The sequence below is a fragment of the Corapipo altera genome, unplaced genomic scaffold (assembly GCF_003945725.1).
Source record: "Corapipo altera isolate COAL_440 unplaced genomic scaffold, ASM394572v1 45, whole genome shotgun sequence".
NCBI classification, from domain to species: Eukaryota; Metazoa; Chordata; class Aves; order Passeriformes; family Pipridae; genus Corapipo; species Corapipo altera.
The window spans coordinates 25,323,118-25,345,716 of record NW_020884877.1 but is presented as its reverse complement, the minus strand read 5'-3'; the positions used below and the strand labels follow the sequence as shown (position 1 = coordinate 25,345,716).

At 44.9% G+C, this 22,599-nt stretch overlaps 1 protein-coding gene across 1 annotated transcript in view; it reads right to left on the bottom strand.

The window, feature by feature from the left end:
* The window catches only part of LOC113944152 (TGF-beta receptor type-2-like), a 31,323-nt gene extending 17,325 nt beyond the window's left edge, over positions 1-13,998 (bottom strand). The window contains exon 1 of the mRNA XM_027636892.1: positions 13,833-13,998. Within this exon, the coding sequence (XP_027492693.1) occupies positions 13,833-13,884 (52 nt within the window). The 5' untranslated portion in view covers positions 13,885-13,998. The remainder of the gene's footprint in view (positions 1-13,832) is intronic.
* Between the last annotated feature and the right edge of the window lie 8,601 nt (positions 13,999-22,599).

The following is a 22,599-nucleotide window of genomic DNA, read 5'->3' as shown; positions in this document are numbered from 1 at the left end:
GCTCTCTCGCTGACCCATGTGAGAGCATCAGGTCCTTGGTGTTCTCCATCAGCACGTTACTCTTGAAGCAACTCCACGAAGCAACACCCAGTGCCATGGATGGGCATCAGGGTAATGCCTATGTCCTTATTGGCAGGAGATCCAATACAGGGTCAGAAGCTCCCATTGCAGTTGCCCAGCATGACCTGTTTATCAGAGGTCCCATATTTCTTGCAGTCAGGTCCAGCTTGAGCTGTTGGAAAGTGCCTGGTCTTGTTGTGGCATCCTGCTGTGCTGCAGAATCTCCCCAGAACCAGACCTCAAAATGCTGTACTTTTATTTCGGAAGCAGCTTGGCTTCCTCCAGCATACTTCTGTTCTCCAGTGGTGGGGTCTGGTGCTACTTTCCGCTGCTAAACCAAAGACTTTTTTAGTATTGGGCTGTTCTTCTCCAGCCATGTGTTTTACTCTTTATCTTCATAGGAGAGATAGAGCAGACCAAATGGAGCTGAAAAAACTTATTATCCTATTTTCTGCCTTTGCAAGGCACAAGCCACTGGGTCTGCCAGGAAACCCAGCAGTACACAGGCTGCCTTCGGATAAGAGGACCAGGCTGCCCTCAGGTATGTGGTCCCACATCTCCCTGCATTATAAATACTGTACTTGGCAGTACAGAAATGTTTCCTGGTGAATAAAAGAGGACTGATTTTGATTGCATTAGACATCAGTGCTTCCCAGTGCCAGGAAGACATGCAGTATACATTTCTAGTTCGCTTGGACCTTCTTCAAACAGGCTGGTAACTGACTTATTCCACCACTTATTTTTCCTTTGTGAGAATATCCCTTTAAATTAAGTGTTTAGCAAATACTGCTTAGTCCCATTACAAAGTAAATTGGGTATGGATCGTACCAAGCAGGCTCCTCCAATCTCCTTCAGACACTTAAATTACATCATGATCTAACTTCACCCCGGGGAGAGATGAGCTCTGCAGACTATTGTCCATACTTCTGCTTTGGTAATCTCTGACATTTCTTGGGTCCCTTTCACAAGTTTTCTATGCGTCAGCACAATGACTCTGCTTTTGGGGTGTTAGGACATTTCATACAGACATATCCCAGGGTTGCACCTCAACAAAGCTGGCAGCATCCAGGCAAGCTGAAGTGCCAGGGGCCAGTGAGGTGATTCCTGGCACTTGGCAGGGAGAATTTGGTCAGAGCAGTTTCCCTCTGATTTCAGTCAGTTGATGTCTGCGCCTGTGGGCAATGACAGGGCTCCTCTGTCTGCCCATAGAGCCACTTGTCTCCTCTATCCACCTGACAAGATCTCAAGTTTCCTTCCCAGATTTCACTTTCTGATACCCAAAGCTGCTCCTGCGGGGACAGCTCCTGCTCCATCCTTTAGGGCCCTTGCCTGGATCCCGGGGCTCTAGGGGTGCTGAGCCCAGGTCCAGCTGATGTCCAGCTTGGGGGCTGTGCTGGGCTGGACACCTGTGGTGGGGAGGCTGCAGGGGCAATTATTTGCCACACCGTGCTCTCACTTGTGTTTAAAAACAACAGCAGCTCAACTGACTCATAGATCCTACGGCCTCTGAGTCATTTTTTATTTCTGGATTTCACTGCTCTGCCCTTTGCAATGAAGGGAGCTGCATGCGCGCGCGCACACACACACACACATCAAGTTCACATTTGTTTTTCCCCTATAAAAACAAAACGATTTCCATACCATTAATGAAACAGAAATGATTCGACTTCGCGTAGCCTGGCTTTTATTTTCCATTGTATAAACTCTGCAGATGAAATAATGATGGCTGTAAAGTAAACCTCTCTTTCTTTTTTTTTTTCCTTTCCCTTTCCAGGCAGCCTTTTTTCGAAATAGCAATAGGGAGTCACTTACAGGCTTGGCTTGTGCTGCGCCTGTAGTAATTAACCCCTTCATCCCTAGCTTTTCCTCTGTTGGAAGTTAGCCACAGCGTGGGTGAAGACATCAGCAGGTCTCCTCTGGGACTAGAGGCAAAGCGGGGGAGCAGAGAAGGCAGGGAAATGTGGGAAAGGAGGCCAAAAACTACTCTGTGCAGAGCAGTGGATTGTGGTTGGAGAGATACACCCACGGGCTGGACAGCTTTCCTGGGAGAGCCAGGGTGCTGGCACTGCAGACCCTGAGGTACCTGTAGTCTTCCTGCACACCCCATTTTTCAGGTGCAAGTGGGCACCACAGTTTTGTGTTTAGCCTGGCAACCCTGACCTGGGTCGCCTCCCTTCCCTCTCACTCCCCTGAGACCACCAGTGAAATGTTCTCTCTCTTCCACATGCCACTGCAGAAATAATTTGTGGTAAATAATTAATCACCTAATCTTGCTCTCTCTGTTTACAGGGTCGTTATGATTTTATGAAGTACTCAGAGGAAAATTATTAGGGTGAGGTAATACCTTACATGAGCAGCAGATACAGCTGGAGTTGGGCGAGCACGTGCCTGCCTTGCCCTGCGGGACAGGGTGAGCTGCCCTCCCTGCAGGAGTGTGACCTCTGCTTTTTGATAGACCCTCACCATCACACACAGTCTGCCCACGCAATCTGTCTGTCTTCAAGGCTCCTACACATGCCGCAAGCATTTTTCCTAATCACATCTATCATGCAACAGCACAACCCTGCACCCCCCCAGCACTGGTTCAGATGCTTCGGCGATGCCAGGCCCGGGCGGGTTAGTGACACTGACTGAGACACTGTTCCACTTCCCAGACTGGGTGATGTGTTTTATATTATTTCTCTTGGATTTATTAAGCATTATGTAACTGGCTAACCAATCCCGCATGCGATGCAATCGTGGCTGATTTCATGTCAGTGGAAAGTAAACAAAAAATTGCTCTGAAGTGGCTGAACTGAAATCCATTTCCACATGCAAAGTAATTCCTGGAGGATCTTCCCCATCTCCTCATGGCTACTTTGCATCCAAGCTCTCATGCAACCCATTAGAACAGAGTTATGGAAAAATTGCACATAGAACACAACAGTGTGTTACAAGCAGAAATTACTAAGATGAAGCTTATTTTACGTAAACATTTTTAAAGCAACTTTGTGGATTTCTGCTGCCCCTTGAAACATGTTACTATGGCCTATTGCTTGTCTTTTAGCTGGGTGACTCCTTCAAATGTGAAAATTATTCGCCAAAGAAAGTTTGGCATTAAAGTTTGAAAAACACGGCAAATCCTGAGGTCCTGAAGCCCAGCAGGACCCAGCCCAACACGACCAGGAAGATGTTCTCCCTTGCTGAGCTTTGGAAGTATCAGGTGAGGCAAAAATTATGCCCCATTTGACTCTCAACTCAAGCTCTCCCAGGAACCCTTTCTTTCTGGTTTTATGGGCAACATCCTTCTCATTAACACCAGTTTGCACCCAGAGATGTTGAGCTGAGGATAGGGGAATGTGGAATGGATAACACAGTAGTGGCCTTGCACTATTTCATTTGTTGTTCCTCAGTGTCTGAAACATTCAGCAATGCCTGAAAATTTTGTGTTTTTCTGGATCCATTTCACCAACACACTTCACTGAAACATCAACATAAAGTTGGTGGCTGGGGCTTACCTGGTTGTGTGTTATTTGCATTATTTTTCAGTAAGTCCCTATGACAGCCAAGCACCCACTTCACCCGGGCAAGAAGCTAAGTCCAGTTAAGGTGAATTGCTGTATCAGACCTGGCTGGGCTGATGGATCATGGAACACTTGCCACATGGAACATGTGCCACTTGCTGGGCTGCAATTTGAACATGAAAATGGCACAAAGCCATGATCCAGGGTCAGATGATGGTTGTGAAAGGGCAGGATGAGACAGCCCTGAAAGTGCAAGTTCACAGCTCCATGAGGGTGTCAGCCTTGTGCTGACTCTCTAGATGAGCAAAGTTGTCCCAAAGCAAACAGGGAAGTTAGGGGTTTGTCCACTATTCTGGGAGACTAGTTTACTTCTTTGGTAGATGAGCAGGGATGCTCTGCATCCTACCTTAAAAAGGTGGCTCAAGGGAGGGTTGAAGTTTAGCACAGGACAGGAGGATAGCACAGCAGTCCCTCACACTGCACAGGACAGCAGCTTAACAGTGGGCTTTTCACTCCCTCAGTGCCGAGTGTGTGCTGGCTGTTGTGGGTCGCTGTGTAATTATGGCTGGTACCTCCACAGCCATTACCACACCAGGCACAAACTTCCCTGGCAGACAAAAGCAGTTGAGAGTTTGCCCAGTAATAACTGTGCTTATCCCATCAGGCGTTCAGCAGCGGCTGGTTAAAGACTGGGCTTTGAAAGTCAGATGTGAGGAGCTATGACACAATCCAAATTTCACAGCCATCCTATGTCTGAAGGTGCAACCCAAGACCTCAGCTGGCAATTGCACTTCATTGCACCTATGACCCCATTCCTTTATTTTTCCTATCTTTTTCTGTCTTTTCTACCTATGTGTTGTATTGGAAAAGCCTTGAGAGAGCAAGCCAAGCCAGCAGCACAGCTGGAACAAGTTTGGGTCTGGGAGGAAAAAACCCACAGCCAGGGGTCAGCCCACGTATTCAGGCAGTCCCGTGTGGTCACCTGCACCAGGATCACTTCACAATCCCATGGCCCAAGCAACTCCCACCAGCCCAGACAGCGTGTGATGGGAACATGCCATTTCTCCTTGTCAGATGGAAAGCAATTTATTCAGGGTCTGAGGAGGTGGGGAAATGCTGAGTTTCAGCAGTTCATAAGTAGTTTTAGCAGCTCTGCCAGCACCTCTACTTGTCTGGGGCTTTGCAGGGTGAAGCAATGCATTAGCATATGTCATGGCATGGTGTGCATGGGCTGCCAGTGGGGTCTGCAAAGGGCTAAGCTGCCACATCCCCTGTGGAAAGTGCCTTCTGATATGGGTGGATTTGCATGCCATGTTTTCAGAGGGCTCTGAGATTTGAGCCCTTTGAAGAGCACTTTGCAGTGATCCAGTTTTGACTAAATTTTTCTCTTAAAAATCAGTCTCTTTTCCCACCTCCCACACTGCTTGGGAGAAGGAGTCACAGCCTGGTCACATGCAGCTGGTTTGAGCTCATCTTGTCACAAGTTGCTGCAGAAATTGCTGAGTATTTTAGAGCACTTTCAGGACTGGGAGGTGAATGGCAGAAGGTAAGAGTCAACCAACTCCACACTGCTGTTGCCATAATTTTTGTTGCTCTTGTTTCTGCAGAGGTACCAAGAGTCTATCTTATATCCCATTTAACTGCAGCTTCTGCAGCTCATTCTCAGGAAGATGTTGCAAAGAGGAGTACCCCTTTTTACACTTAAAAAGCTGCAACAATGACCAAGGAGAAAAAGCACATGAGCTGCAAGTAAGTAGCAGACATAGCTCTGTCTAACCTACAAATTCAAGTAAAACTCTTGCATGGCAGCCAGGGCTTTTTTACCATTATCATCATATTATGCTCTGGAATTCAGTTTTGTGTACATTTTTCAAGCTCTGCAGGAATCCTGGATCTCTGTGAATAGATGGAATTGAAATTTAAAGATATCATCCAAATAGGTAAACACATAAGAAACATTATCTGGGTCACATTTGGGCAATGGAGTTCACTCTGTTTTAAGTGCAAATGGTTTACTGATGATTTAGATGAACTTCCTGAGGAGTGTTTGAAATTCCTGGCACACGTTCGGTTTGCCATCTGCTAGAAGGTCTTTGATGAGCCCACAAAGAGACGTTAGACTGGAGCTGCTCTTCATGTTTGGGTTGGACTTTTTGTGATTGACTAGTTTGTATTTTTTTGCATTTATATTACTTTGATTCCCAAGGAATCAGATCAAGTGGGGCTTGCAAGGGACTCTCTGACAAGCTGCTGGGGCAGTGATGCTCTGTTAATTTTCCATCCATGTGCTGTCATCAACTTGTACCAGCACTGCCAGTTCTTTATGTCTGCTAAAATTATTATGCAGAGTTGAGTTTTGCCCTCATTTAGATTGGATCTAACAGTAATTAAGTAATTTGTGCTGTCAGAGGGAACTTGAACTTGAGGCTAGCCTGGATTACAGACACAAAATACTTTTTCCCTTCTCATAAGTGTCCCACATTTAGCGTGTATATAGGTGGTGTGTTCTTCTCTTTCATGCCTTTCTTGATCTATTTAAAATATCTTTCAGAGAGCTTGTGTTGCAACCTACCAAAAAGCACTGCACAATAGGGTTGAATTCAACTTGAACATTTTCCATTTTCTAAAGCAGAAGAGAGCTGTGGCAGGAGGGCAGAAGGAGCAGGGGTTTGGAAAGGAATTTTTTTCAGGTATGGAAAAAATTTTCAGGTATGTCTCTGTTGACAGAGCCTGAAGTGCTTTTTCTCTGCACATAAGAGTAACAGGAGCTTTCTTGTCTTTGTGACGCCTCTCAAGAGATCCCACTTGCAGGAGAAGGAGAAGATTCCCACAAGTCCCAGCCAGTGGGCAGAGCTGCAGCACAGCTCCAGAGAGATTTGACAGCTGGAGGGGATGAGGTGCAGGGGGCAAAGCTGCTCCTCCAACATGGAGGAAATTATGAAGAGTGGGTTCTCTATTCACCATCTTCTGCTCTGAGATCTCATCATTTTGCATAGTGCACTGCCTTTTCAACTCAGCATCCTGCCTCTGGACGCCTCCTGAAACATGGTGAGTCTGAATATTGCTGAACAGCACTTCTGCCCCAGAACTGCCTCCCAAGCTACAGCCTATTGCAGAGCTGATAGCCCTGGCAAGGGTGAAAGGAAAGCTCAGAGGCTTGTGACGCTGTTTTACAGCAGGTGAGCACAGGGCAAAGACACAAACCCACAGTAAATGTGTGCTGAGATCGCACCCCCAAGCGAACGGCCTCTGCCTCTGGTGGGAACATCTGCGACCATTTTCTTCCATCGAGTGCCTTTTGACATATTAAAGACATGGCAGGAACTGAGCTCCCAGGGGATCCATTGGTCTTATTTCTGTGGATGCTTGTACCCTGGGTCTATTTGAAGAAGGATGATTCATTCAACTTCTCAAGCTTATGGCTCTGTGTGTCACTTCCCATTGTAAGAAGAAGGGTCTTGTTTGCTATCATGGACTGGTTGGGGCTAATTTTGGGACAGACCTAGTATGGAAAAAATGCTTTACACAGCAAGACAGCAGCTGATTCCATTTCTTCCATGCTGGATGCTGATATTTAGAGTCTCCCAGGCAGGAAGTTTTATCAAGCAGCATCAAACAGATGTTCCTCATCGTGTCCCAGCTGCGTTGACTGGCAACCTGCTCTGTCAAACACTCACTGGGGACACAGGCGTTCATTCTCCATGGACAGCATTTTATTAAACAATCCACCTGAAAACAGCAATGGATCTTTCTAAAGAAATAGCTATACCACTGTTAGTTGTAAAGACATCAGAAGCACTTGCAGTCATGGCACTCCCAAAAACTGTTTCCAGGAAGGGGTCTGAGCCACCGATTTTGCAGGAAAAGAAGAGAAATTCTTCTCTGGATTTTCAGTGCTGGACACAGCATGAATTCACGTTGGCAATAGCATCTTTCTGATGGAGTGCATGGTGCACTATGGCAATGCAGGACATAGTCAAGCCTTCTGGTTTGGGATGGCTGAAGTGAGAAGGGATCAGTATCAAAATCTCAAGGTTTTGCATTGCTGATCTAAGGAAAAGGCCCCTCTTAGTAGCCAGGAACTTCAGCAGATGTCTCTGGGCCTCCCAGATGCAAAGATATAAGTGTTATTCACAGAGTGAACATCTTCACAGGGGTGTTAGAGGAACTGAAAAGATTAGGAGAGAATCAGATATTGGAGCGACATCAATCGGTGTTAGCTCTCAGGGGATTTTTCAGGGCTCAGCCCTGCCTGGACCCCAGACCATAGTAATAAACCAGCCCTGTTTGCTGGCTGTCATGGTTGTGCTAGTTCCCATTGCTGGTAAAAACTCATCTGTACCGCTTTGTGTGCAGGGCACACATTAGGGTGTGTGTGATGGTCCTGGACTCCCCAGCGTGGCAAGATAAGAGGTCTTTCCACAGGCAGAGCATGTCCAGTATGATGTTGCTTCAACCACTTTGAGAGTTGTTGCCTGCTTTGAGAGTGGCAGGGGTGGAACTGGAGCGCATGGCTTTGCAAAGTGACACTTGGCAGCTGCCACTGCTGGAACTGCACATCAGGTCCCCACGACAGCTTCTAATCAGACAGTCCAAATGCTGAAAAGGTACTTTAAAAAAAAAAAAATGTTTTAGTCTTGAATCCAAATAACCCTGTGTAGTCAAGGGTAGCACTGAGTTGAGGCATGTCCTTGGTCTGCTGGAGTTCACACGGGCGGTAGCCCCCGTCCAGCACAGACTGGCGGGCTGCAGTGCACAGCTGGACACATTAATTACCCCAACGCCAGGATGCATTTGCTGTAGTATAAATCAGCTGTTGTTTGTCAGGCATGTTCCTGGCTTATCAATGGGAAGGAAAACACTGCAGTGGAACAGCTCCATGAAAGGGTAAGTCCTGGAGCGGTGTAATTGGTGGGAGCATGGGCTGCAGAGGGGATTGCATGATAAGCAGGCACTCCCACTTCTCCTAAAATTTTGACAGTTACCAGCGGCTGGCAGGAGAGTTTCAACCCTACATGGACCGTAGTAAAAAGATGAACCAACTGATGAAGAAGAAATAAGACTCTGATGGACACTACAGATCCTTTCTGGAGGCAGGATCACGACAGTTGACTCTGAATTCAGGGATGTGCATGCAAGCAGGGCCAAGACAGCTTTCAGCCATCCCTTCACTTCCCCTTGAAGATCCCTAAGGAAATGTTATCCCACAGTTGGGGTCCAGCACAGAGATAATGTAGCTGTAATCCCCAGGTTTGATAGGGCAGCCAGCCATCAGTGGTGTTATCTCCCCTCTGCGCGGAGGCCCCTTCCAGCACGAGGCTTTCACTTGGCACACAGCTCTAAACATGGGATGTGAAAGAGCAAAGTGTGTGGGAGCTGCTGATTTTGTCTCCTTGGTGGGACTGTTTTTTTTAATAAAAAGATCAGATGTTGCACTTCCTTGAAAACACGACAATCTATGGGAGAGTTCATTAGTTTATGGCAAGTTGTAACACTGTGGAGCCCGGCAGAAAGCAAATGTTATTGCAAAGAGTTATCACTAAGGGGAGAGGAAAGCAATGTCTTGAGGAAATAAACTCGACAGAACAAAACACGGAACAATATAAAGCCATGGAGTACAGGCAGTAGAGCTGAATATTTTCTCAGAATAAAAGCCCCCAGTCACGTGTTTTTAATGCCAGTGTTTGCTTTCTGCATATTCAGGGAATATGTGGGATACAACTGTCCAGAACTCCATCTCTAATGGGAGTAACAAGTATCATGATTGCAGCTGGCTGAATTTATTTACTACTGGTACACAAAAATGTCTTTGTGACCATTATTAAATAGTGATAACACCAGTAAGACACCAGTAAGCATAAATTTTACTATTGGTTTGTGGTTTTATTTGTTTGTGAGTTTTTTTGGGGTTGTGGAATTATATTTCAAAAAGGACTTTCCTCCACAAAGCCCCCCCCAAAACACAGATTTGAGTAGCTTTAATGATGACCAGCCTGTCTCAAGTCTGAGAAAAGCTGGAGGTGCTAGGGGAGAGGAAATGCCAGTTTTCATAAATCTGACATTGCTGTACACTGCCAGTCTTCTTAACCTTCAGTTAATCTAAGTTACACACTGAAACAGTAGTATTGGGTTTGGAGAAGTGTAAAGCTGAATTCAAAATAATACATTGTTTTCCTTGCTCAGTTTCTTGCCACTTGCAACACTGCAGAGGACTCCAGTTCTGCATTGTCAGGGTTTTTCTTGTGTTTTTCCCTTTCACTTCCTAACTGGAGAATTTATTCCAGCTTTGTTCTTATTTAGCCTCATGGTAGGACACACAAGTTTCTCTTTCAGGCAGTGGGATGCTCTGCCTGCTCCCAACCCAGCTACTTACATCCAGCCAATGTGGGGCCCTTGCAGCCCCTTGGTTTGTTTTGAGGGAATAATTTCTTCCTTGGTGTTTTGGCTGGCTTAAATCAACACTAAAGCAGAACATAGTGCTACTTGAGAAGGACTGTAACAACCAAACCCGCAGTCCTGTGTCCTGGAGCAGGCAGTACCCACCTCCACAGGCTTCACAGACTGGGAGAAGAGGTTGGCTCAGCTGCCCTGGCTCAGCCTTGGACCTGCAAAGCCCCTTTCTGCAAAAGGATGTATTTGCCTGTGAAATGGAGGGTGACTCCTCCTTTGCCCTATTTCTTCCCCCATCCCCTCACCAGCTCACATTTGACCCCATGTTCCTGAATTGTGCATACATTAGTGTTGGGGTGCAATTCCAACAGCTCCTCTGCCCAAGGAGTGGGCTGGCATTTTGGTGGCACTATGACCCCTGGTTTTAGCTCCGCTGACCTCAGAAATAGGAAGCCAACTTCTTGAACAAGCTGCCTGAGGAGCCTGGGATAGGTCAGAGATTTCTTGGGCAGATCAAAAGCCAGAGATGTTTTTCTGACAGCCCTGGAGCTCCCTGTCCTGATTTATGAATTATATACACTCTATATATTTAGCTGAAGAGGCTCACTGGGGGAACAGTTTGTGTAGGCAGGAAAGAGCATATGGCTTCAGAGAGCCACCATCTACCAGGAGATAACCCTCAAATGCACTCTCTGTGGAGCCATCAAAGTTCCATGAGGGACTGTGACAAAGGGACCCCAGGAGACTAGGCAAAAATGTTAGGATATTTTAGTGGACCAGCATTTTAATAGGAGACTGAGTTATGGGGAAGCAAACCCAAATCCCAGAAACTGGGAGATCTAGACTTGGGGCAGCAGACCTGCAACCTCCCCTCATTTCAAAAATCTTCTTTCTCTTACAGCTCGCTCTGCCATGGAAGTCCTATGTGCCTTGGTAGACTTTGAGTTTCATCTCCTCTTTTGGAGGTTGGATGCCCAAAGACACTCTGCTGGGGCTCTTAACGCCCTGAGAGCTGTCGTCGCACCAGTGACACTTAGCTCACACTCTTGAGGTTGTCTCCACAAGTCAGAGGGTTGTGGTGCTTTGTTGTCCTCTCTGTGAGATGAGTCTGTGTTCAGCCAAATGCCTGCTTATCCAGATGTGAGTCCTGTTCCTAACAGATGGAGCACAAGGCAGACTTTCCCAATACTGATACAAAACAGGGCAGAAAAACTCCTAATTCTTAACTTTAAGGCCAGAGTGTTTCCATGTGTGCAATACAGTAATCCTGATATCAAGTCTGTAGCTGCTGTACAGGTTGTAGTTCCAAGCAGATAGTCTTGTAGTCTTGAAGGCTTTGAGCAATAAAAATCTACCACGTCCCCAGCCTGAGTAATTACTTGCTGGAACAACTTTACTGTCTTGTGCTCTAACACAAATGCACCCCGTTTTAGCTTCTAGTGTGTACATCTTGTTTTTCCACTGCTCCATAGAAGAGGAAGCCCTCTGCCAGAAAGCATCTCCCTGGGACCTGGCTGTAGACGGCTCGCTCACCTTCCAGCTCCCTCCTGACCAAACTGAGCCTTCAGTCCTCCATATCATCAGACAATTTTCCAGTTCTGAATGATCCTTGTATTTTTTTTTGTCCCAGGCCAGGTAAATCCAGGACTGCCTTGGAAGGATTCTCTGCTCCCCTGTGTGAGGGTTTGTGCTACCAGCAGTGCAACTACAGCTCCTGTCTGCACCTTCTGCTGAGAAAGTCGTGCAAAAATGCTGCCCTCCAGCAGCCACTGCCACCAGGGAGGAGTTTAAGGGTGGATATTTTGAAGCCTTGCTGGGGCTGGCTGGGGAGAATTAGGGAAATACGGTGGTCTGTCAGACTACAGCCCTTTATTACATCGTGTATGGAGAAAAGCGATCAGAGGTGCTGTGTGATGGCCGCTTCACCATGTTGGTGATCCAAGGCATAGAGACAGGCACCATGGAGCACAGACTGGGGTCTCTGCTGCCCTGGTGTAAACTCTTAGGGAGAGCAGCAAAGTTCCTAAAGATGCTCAGCTGGAGTCTGAGCCATGTTCTCTATGGCAAGTCTTAAATATCTGTGCTAAGAGAAGCAACTTCGCTGCTGTCACCAGGCTAGCACTGTCACTCTTATAAGAGAGCTGGTATAGTTTGTTGCTTGAAGAACAGCTGAATGTGTATATTCTGTCTCTTTGGGGAACTTGCTGTTCCCTTCTTTTTTAATGTCAATGCAAAGTGGGCTCCCAGGGTACTTTTACTGTCTCAACATGACTGTAGGGTCAATCTTATCACTAAATGCAAGGGAAGTGGATGTAGTCTTAGAAAACATCTATCACTGATGAGCTGAATCACAGAGAGCAAGCCTTGGCTTATTTTTTTTTTTTCCCATGCAAAGGCAAATTTTGTCATCATATCACTCACATAACCTTTCAGATGAACTTAGTAATCATGATATGTTTTGGTTTGGCTTCTTTCAGATTAAAACCTTGCCTTTCAGAAAAAGGAAACCATAAGTTAAATAACTCCAAAATTAGGTATTTCTGAAGGATAATTAGTGGTCTTCTTTTTTACCAAAAACAACCCAGGACTGTGCTTTAAATAATACCTTGTAGTAATTCCTGCTCCAGCTGCAATTAAGTTAGCAGGATGTTATCGGTATAGCATCCTACATTTCAAACCATACTTTTGGGTATTATCTACAATAATGAATACTATATATCTCCATAACTTTTTGAAAAATTAACCAGAGTTTGTGTCCTAAATCTCCCCATCTGGTTCTCTCTGCTTCAACAGTTGCCCCCAGGGTTGTGTTTGCCTACACACAAACTACTCACCGATCATTCTTTTATTCCCTGTTCTTGTAGATAGGGGGACCCACATAAAGTGAATACAGATACAGATCCCTGACCCCCAGTTATTTCATTTGGATGCAAAAATACTGATGTTGTAATTCTCCTACTTCATTGCTTGGAGAAAAAAGCAATTCTAGCTGCCTTGAAATTTCTATAGCAAGGGGAACAGGTCTGTGTTGGTCAGAGTTCACTTTAAAAAGTGTCAGTGTCCATGCAAATATATAAATATACACTATATAGGGATATATGCATGTATACACATATGTAGGCTCTGTATATACAGAAAGACACACACACATACTTAGGAGATGTGTATATAACACTCATTTATACACAAATCCATTCCCTGTTATGAAACAATCATCAAGATATAAACAAGAAAAGTTAAACCACGGATGGGCACATTTTCAAGTGCTGCTGGAGGGTTTTATCTACGGTACTGAAGAAGTGCTATCAAAACTGAAACAGGGCACTTATTACAAAGAAATCTTTACGTAAGTGCTGGAAAGGTTTGCCGAATAACCAGATGTTGTTGCAAAGACACTTCTCCTCCCCCTCTCCCCACTTCTTCCCTTCTTTAATAGTTCAATTAATTCTGCGCATAAACCAGGTCTGATAAAAGTTCTAAGCTGCAAACTTCACCACATCTGGACACTGTCGAAGCCAGATTGTTCAGCGGTGCACTTCAGTTGCTTTTAATCTCCCACAATAAAATAAAAACTTCCAACAAGTAATGCTGACCTATATATATTTTTGCACTGTAAACACTGACATCTGTGAGCTGCTCCAAGCGAGCACGCAGCACTTTCCACCAAGAGATCGCTCGCCCTTCGCCATAAGAGCAATACACAGCTGATGCAGTTGCAGCAGCGTATTCTACTAAACTCTCAGCTATTTCCAATCCTCTGGCTAATTGCTGTCAGGGGAGAAATCAAAGATTAGCTGTTTTGCTGGAGGAAGGAAAAATAAATGACTTCTCAGAGTATGTTGCTTAACATTGCCTAACCAGAAACATTTTTCTACTCACAAAAGGAGAGCAGCAGTAAGGGAAGCAGACTCGGACTCCTTCGGTAACCCATTTCTGGATCCCACTAGCAACAAGAAACCCGGTTTCACGGCTTTGACCAATTCATCTTCCCTCGGTGGAGCCAGACTCCTGCGATTCTGCTGTCAAGCCCGGAGCCCCGAGTTTGCGAGGCTCCCAGCCAGGCTTGCCGGGAAGGCGGATCCAGCCGCTAAAGCCCAGCTGTGCGTGGGGTCCGCCCAGGAACTGCAGTTTATGAACAAACTAAGCCTGACTCTCCTCTCGAAATATATACAAATATGGGAGGGGGGAGCTGGGCAAAGGAGGCAGGCTCTGAGAAAAAGAGTTTGATTTTTTTTTCTGATGACAATGTGGAGTTGCTCCTGGCTTCACACGGCCCAAGGATCTTTGAAGGGGACCTAAAGTTTGCTGTGTGCATCTAATCAAAAAGGCATGGATACTCCTGCATGACTCTTTCATCTGAATAAAGCACGAAAGTAACACTCCAATATGCTGAGCTGCAACTAACTCACTACTTTTCTCTTTTAGAAATTATCTTTTAAGTAAGCTTCAATGGGTTACATTTTAATAAAAACAATTAGAAGTTTTAGGGCAGCTTTTTCAGAAAGACCACATCAATATGAGCGTAGCCTAAAGTAGGTGCTTTTGACCCATTAAAGCAGCAGGATTTAAATATACATGTTTTCCTGAAGCAGGGCCTAAAATAATAACACAGAGCATTTCTCCCCAAGATCCAAACTGCTATACAAAACTTGTAAGAAATATTATCCGACTTGCAAAAGGGAAACTGTGAAATGTAGCAGAGTTCTGTCTTGCCTTGGTTGTTAACACAATCAATCAGTGGCAAAAGGAAGAGTAAAATCCTCAAACTCTTGCCCTATGATCTACCCCAATCCTTCAGATCAATGTATTCAAGAGTGGCAGAGAAAGAGATGCTGTTATTAAGGCTTTATGCAGGCAAAAAAAAAAAGTTTTATAGTTACTGATAAATACATTGACTAATTTTTAATACATACACTGGATTCTAATTCAGTAAATCTCCAGCTTTTTATTTACCCATTTTACAATTCATCTTTTGTTCATTAATCAGTTTCAGGTGGATTTGTTGTGTAACTATATATGCTTGTGTGTGTGCATGTTCGTTACAGGTGAAACTTTTGTTCCATTGGACTTGAAGGCCCTTTCTTTGTATCCACCTTTCTGATAATCTGCACCCAGTTGTTTTGTAAAGTATTTATATAAACTATTTTGTTACGGAGTTAAATAAAGTATCTCTTTTCCCTTCTGTGTTTAAAAAGGAAAAAGGGGAGACATTAGATGAGGTACAGACACAGCTGATAAACCTAAAGTGTGTCTCCTATGCCTTAGTGACACAAGCATGGCAGAGGGTTGCTCGGCCTCTACACAGAGAGATGCTTGATCTGCTACTGATTGCTTCAGGGTGCCCAGGTGGAAGCCAGCTCAGCCTGTCCTCCACAAGGAAATGGCTGTATATCCCTGGGATAACAGAGCAAGTTAGGTGGATACCCCAAGGGAAGATACCACCTGGGGTACACAGAGAACATATTGGAACAACAAGCCTAGAAAGGTCTGCCTGACCCGGGCAGCTGCCTTGTGCCCACAGCCCCACAGGGCATTGGCTCCAGGCAAGGTGTGACAATGCCCTCTCTCACTTATCTGTCTTTGCGTCCAACTGGGCAGCTTGCTGTGTGCTATGTACTGTGAGTCAAGAAGAGATGGGCTGGCCCGAGTTACCACAGATGAAGTACAGCCTTTGAGGACTAAGGACAAGCAGATGTTCAGCAAACTTTCAGAAACACGTTATTTTCCAATAAGCATATTGGAACTGCTGTGTGCACAGTGGTTTCTTGGGGTGACCTGCCAACTCTCCTCTTTTGGATTCAGAGCATTTCAAAATGCCCGTGGATGCTCAGACTGCCAGTTGGATTTTCAGATGTGAGCCCTTCTGTGAGTTACAAGACAACTGGATAAGGCTTGTGTTAGTAATGTCACAGATTATTCATGATCCATGGGAGCCCTCTTTAAAATCAGGAAGAATCCCCCACTGCCTATAAAAGTTGGAGAGAAATAATGTCCCCAGCAGGAGCCCAGAGGGGCTTTAAACAATGGTGGACATTGACAAAACATGCTGTATGATTTGGAAGTGCAAGGGAAGCATGGGGTATTATTTTTTTAGCAGCAGAACTTGGGAAGGCAGCAGGAAACCTGCACAATGTCACTGCAGCCAGGGACCCCGAGCTGTGGGAGCTGCAGTTTCCAAAATTCCAGGCAATCCCAAATAACTTTTGGGCCAAACTGAACCCTGTAAAATGCTTCATCCTTTCTGCAGAATAATCTTAGGGAGAGATTTGGGGCCAGACCTCCCTGAAATGAGAACAAAAGCAGTAGATGTCCTATGCAATGACACCTTTACAGGACAATGGGGTTTCTACAGGAAGCTGTGCAAAGGGAAACTTTTGAGAAGCAATGCACGTCCCGCTCTTTCCAAACAGTTGTGCTTATTTCTAGATGGTGTTAGACCTGCTCCTTGGTAAAACATGGTGCCATGATGACATGGGCAGGAGTTTGCTTTCTGCACAGGGGGAACCTGTCTGTTCAGCCCTTGTGTAAGACTGCACAGAGCTAGATATACCCTTCTGTAACCTGCATTTTCAGTCCACTGAGCTGAGGCTACTGTAAGCAAACTTCATCTCCAAAATAGGAGGAAAGGGAGGCTAGGAGCTTGTTTCTTTCCTAGCACTGTGCCGTGAGTCACACAGAGTTGAGTGGGGAGCCCTGTAGCACGTGCCCCACCTGACCTGTCTTTTCTCTGACTAACAGCTCTGTTCTGGAGACCCTGATTATTTCTTAGATCTTATCCAAGGAAAAAATTCAAACTAAAAATCCGCCAAAGTTACTCGGGGGAAAGTGAGTAAGAACTCTGGGGCTTAGCCTAAAGTGTCTAAACTCACATTATAGAGCTTTGCTTCCACGAAAGAACACAGTGACCTTTTGAGTAAGACACTGGGGAGGAAGAAGAGATAAATGGTTATTTTTATTGTTGGCTTGTTTTTTCCTTTTGGTGTAAATTCCCCTACTCCTCTATTAGTGGTCTGGACAGCCTCATAACTCAAGGCACACTGAAGGCTGGATTTAAGCTGAGGAACGTAAGGTCTCTGCAGGGTGATTTTTAAGTTGCATTGTGGGAGAAGTTTTCCCAAAGTTCTCGTTTAGGAGCTGAAGATATTTACTAGAGAAGTAAAATAAAACTTTGGACACCTGAAACAATATAACATATATTTAAACGAAGGTTGCAAGCAGCCTGGGTTTCCACCGTGGGAGGCAAGGCTCAGCAATCAAGCAAGAGATCTGAAGCTCCAACAAGAGCACTAAATACCCTCGTGCAGGGTAAGGTCACAACAAACATGTGTCGGGCCCAGGTGAGTCAAACTTATTATTCTCTCCAGGGGTGAAGTTCATGTGACAGGGAATGTGAAGGGAGAGAAGGGAACCACGTAACCATGCCCCAGACAATGCTAATGCAAGGGCCAGTGCTCCCAAGATTCCCTAGGCCTCCTCCATGCCCTCTAGACCCCAGAGATCATAGTAGGAGCACTGAGTTTAAAATGACTGACTACAACAAAAAGTGTTGGGTTTACTTGTGCAATCAGGAGATGTTCCCTTGGCCCTCTTGATTTCCTGCATATTACATGACTGGACTAATATGTATTGCTTCTACATTGTTCTTTATTTTAATCTATTTATGTCAGTAGTTATGTTGGGCTTTAGATTAGTTCCTTGAGTGGTTTCGTCATGAGGAGAATCAATATTATACTTTAAAGTATTAAAAGACAGGTCTAAGGAAAACAGCTACCTGACAGGATTGAGACTTAGCTTCTACCTGTGAGCAGCACAAATCCATATTCCTAATTTATATGCATTTATTGTGTGATCATATTGAACTCCTCTCAAGTTGTCCTGGCAGTTAATTAAACCCTGGAAACGTCATCACTTCTGCATCGTATAAGCATGACCTTGGTTTCACTGTGCCATCAGCAACAGTTGCCTGAGAAAGATGTGCATCCTGCAGGGTGGATCCAATCCAGCCATCACGTCCATCCTGCATTCACCTAAGGAAAAATACCATGAAAAATACCTTTGGTATTTTCCATTCTCTTGCTACAGCCTGTCCCAGTGATGGTGTGGCAATCTTTGATGAACAGATAGCATGAGGAGCATGAGCAATCAAAGCCAGCACTGCATCCTGAGGGACACAGCCATACCTCTGGCCACAGGTGGCCTTGTCTGCATTGCCTCAATCAATTCTCCTCAGCCCTGCCAGCTTCCCAATGCTCCTGCCTCTCAGTTAATGCTCGTTTTGGTAGCCATGAAGCATAATTGCACTTTCTGTGATGCCTGACTTTTACTGGAGTCTTTGCATAGTCCAGAAACAGTGGCCTAACTTCTAACTTCTCACAGATGGCATGCAACAGGTTCCTTGATGAATGCTGCAAGATTAAGTAAAGGTGTACCACCTCTATAATTTACAATGTTACTCAGTTGGTTTGTTGTTTTTTTTCTCTTCAATTCTGTCCCAAATCTTCTGGCTTTCTTCTTCTGAAGTTTTGAGTTTTTCTCACAGCTCACTTCAAGCTGCTTTTGAAGCCACTTTCATTAAGTTTTCATTCATACTATTGATGTGTTTGTACAGATTCTTTCAAAAATGTGGATTAGTTTTGGCCTTTGTGTTTGTATCTGTGGAACTCGATCTGCCATAGCTGAAATGGATGGAAACCACTGCTACGAATTTCAGATTGAGTGGAATTGAGTGATTTCCTGCATCCATCTCTCTTTTCCACTCTCTGCTTATCTTCCCTTGAGCTTTTCTTCTCCTGAAAAATTAACAAAATTTTGATTTTCCTACTGTTTAGTGATCATTTCACACAGATATTTAGACGATAGACATATGTCTATGAGGAGCCTGAACTCACCTACTTTTCCTCCTGCAGTATTCCATGCTGAAGCAGCTACTCATGCATTTTACTGACAGTTCCTTGACGTTCACTCCTCTTCTGTGTTTTCTTAAGGATCCTGAGCAAGCACTGTTTTCTGCTGCATCCATCATACCGAGGGCATCACATGCGGACAGATGCCAGGGTCTTCAGTGAGGATCAGCCTTTGAAGACCAACAGCACAAGTGGGCATCACTTCAGCTACCAGACACCTCCAGATAGAAAACACCTTTGGTTCTGGAGGAATTAGCCTGTAGGAGCAGATTGACAGCCTGACTCATGATCTTTGTACTATTATTAGTAGTAGTAAAACTATGAAAGGATCCAGGAGCCTGAACCATGGATCAGGAATGTGCTTTTGAAGAGAAACTCCTGGCCAAAGGAATGCTTTGGCTTACACTACAAGGCAGGCTTAAGGCAGTGCACACACTGATTTTTTTCTGTTAGCAGCCAAACTGGAAGGTGTGAAGGGTGGCCAGCCCCTGGAAGTGGGCTAGAGGCACCCTAAAAATCATCAGCTAAAATATGTGTGGTGTGGATGGTGGGTCCTCAGCTCCAGCTGTGTTGCTCCATGAATCTACTCTGTACTGTACCCCATTGCTTTCAGCCGCCGGCACAGCCAGACACTGCACAGGATACGCGACTCTCGTCAGCAGGAATATTGGCTGGTTTACTCTCTCTTCCTGAGGTTACTGAAAGGCCGTGGGTGTTGCAGGATAGATGCAAAGCAGAGCCGCTGCTTTAGGTGTTTTCATTTAAGTTCTCAGTAGCAAAGTGATGGTTGTTGATGGTAGTTGTATTATCTTTTAATTCTAACTACTTCTAAGAGGTTGAAGGGACGAGGAACTCTAAATGAAGATACTGATAAATAGTGTTGTGACAAAGTTGTTGTGAAATATTTCCCATTAATATGGTTTGTTGTTTGTTTGTTTGTTTAAGGTGTGTTATTTGCTAGAGCAACACAGACTGTCAAAAGATCCAAGGAAAGGAAACACACATAACCTTACAAAAAGCACTAGGAATCTAATTCATAAGGTAATATACCTTGCTTAGCTATCTTCTGTCGAAAAGCAGTTTATCCAGAGTAGCAGTAGGATTAAAATGAACAGACTTAAGGATGGAAAAAGATGGAGGTCCCTGTTTACATAGGCTGTGACGGGAGTCAGGACAGCTTCAGAGACTGAAGGGACTTGTAGGTAGGAAGTTGAGTTTGCTTTCTTAAGGTTGAAGAACAAGGGTTATGCTGCCTAGTGAAGATGCTGAAGAGGAGGAGAGTGTCCTGGTTAGAGTGACCTGCAGGAAATTGGACTCACATCCTGACCGGAGGGGATCCAAAGAGGGCCTGGCTGCATGAATGGTTGTGCCTAGTTTAGGGGGAAAACACTAAAGCTTATTCTGACCAAAGTAGCATCAGTCCTGGAATTTCTCCTGAGAGCAGTATTGTGCTATTAGAAAATACTGTTAGCCCACTTTGCAGGCTGAGGTAGGAAAATGTGGCTGAGAAAAAGCACTGTGCTGGAAACTTTGGTGCTTATTGAAGACGTCTCCATTACACACTAGTTTCTCAGGACATCTCACTCTCCTCTAAAGCTCCCCAGACTATAATGTACATAAGGACTACCCAGGCTGCTGCTCAACTTGATTTGGGCACTTCTATTACTATCCTCCTTCTATATCCATAGTGTTTTAACTCTTCTCCACAACTTTTATTACTACAAAGAAAATTCAAAGGTGAAAATAGTTTTTGAAATCATAGAATGTTAGGCCCACAAAACATAACGTACTTTATTGATAATGTTGTTTCCATAATAAAAATATTTAGTACAAAGTATGATATCCTGCATGAGCCTCACATAAATATTTCCATCATATCACTGACACGGATCAGAAAAAATTCAGTATGTGCATGCTGCAAATGCAAGTGTAATTGATACAAGGTATGTATCTTAATGTACATCTTGAGTAAACATAAGAAAACCATACCCTAATGGAAAACAGACTGTGCCTTACAGCATGCAATCATGCTTTTACATCTAAACTGGACTTTGGGTTTAGAAAACAAATCTTAAATCAGTCCTATTCAGAGGACAAATCACAGTTCACATACTTGTAAAAAACTTTTGTTTTAGGAAAGCCTTTTGTGGAAAAGCTTGGGAAACTCCATCCAGCTACAGTGGTGGAGGGGTGGGAAAGGACAGATTGAGGTATCCGTTCAAACAAGCTGAGGAAAAAGTTGAGTAAACATTGAAGACAACAGAATAGAAACCAGACGCCAAATATTAATTCATGGGGTCTTCAAAGGGGATTTTGAGATTTATTTTAACTGTCGTTGAAAGAAAAAGATTAAATTTTGGATGAAAACTGTATGCAAATTCAGCTCTGGTCAATACTGAAAAAAACCCGTTTCCTACACAAAGCAGAAAAAAAGCAAAGCAAAGAAACACATAATATCAACTCTGTAATCCCCTGAGGTGGCCTTTAACCTGGGTTTGAAAAGGACAAGAAAAGAAAAAAAGCTACATGAGAATAATAAAGAATGTAGTGCTGAATCAAAGGACATGAATCTGGTGCAAAAATGGGAATTCTCAAGGGAATGATGTGATATGTAAACCAGGGAACAAGGGCTCTATTCCGAGTGTCCAAAATGGTGTTTGGATTACGAGGAATATATAGGAACAATCTCTTCATCTGGTTTGCCAGCCCCACAAGGACTGTGTAGGTACCACGGGATCATGAGGCAATAAACCCAAAGGCTGCAATAATGAAGGTGTATTTATGTATAGTGTGTGATACATTAACTGATGTTCTGCAGGAGCTGCCGGGCGGACTTGCTGTATATCTCTCCAAAAAGACAGGCTAGGAATAACGGAAATGCACAGGAAAGTTTGTTCCCGCTTAATGAGAAGAGACAAGGTGGCTGGAGCTTTTAATAAATAATGACAGAGGCTTCCCCAGAGCTGAACTCGGCAGATTTTAACCACTCAGGTGCTTCCTGGGGAAGCGTGGTGGGATGGGACATGCTTAGGTGTTGGCCAGCAGAGATGGTGAGCAGGAGAATGCCCTTCTGGGTGTCATGCCAGTGCCAGGAGGGAGCTGATGGAAAAGGCTGGGCAGCCAGTAGGGTAAGGAATACAGCACGACTGAGTCCTTCTCTACTAGCAAAGGATTGAGACTGGGGAAATAACGGGCTGGTGGACTTTAAAAAAATAACCCGAGCTGCCTAATGCTAACAAACATCCTATGGGAAAGTTATTGGCTGCTGAAAGAGACTGTGTAAAGAAAAGTGACAACTCCTGCTACAGACGAAAGACAGAAAAATATCTGAAATATTTCCTACTAATACGGCATATATTTTTTTTGTTTGTTTAAGGTGTGCTATTTGCTAGAACAACACAGGCTGTCAAAAAATCCAAGCAGGAAAGGCGTGAGAAACTCTGGGATGACCTGAGAACTAGAGAGAGGAACAACAACACAAACAAATCTTAGAAATAAACATTGGCAGCTGTAAGGCCGAGGGTGGGCGGTCAGGGGAAGCTCTGTCTCCGTCCCGGGCGGGAGGCTCACGGCTGCGGAGCACGGTCACAACGGGGGGTGTCGGTGCAGAGGGGCACTATCGAGCCCCTTGCGGGCACCAGGGCGGGCCGGACGCCGGCAGCGCCCCGGGATCGAGCGTGTCGGTGCACACGGCCGGCGGCGGGACCCGGGGCGGCCCCGCGGACACACCCCGGCCCGGCCCG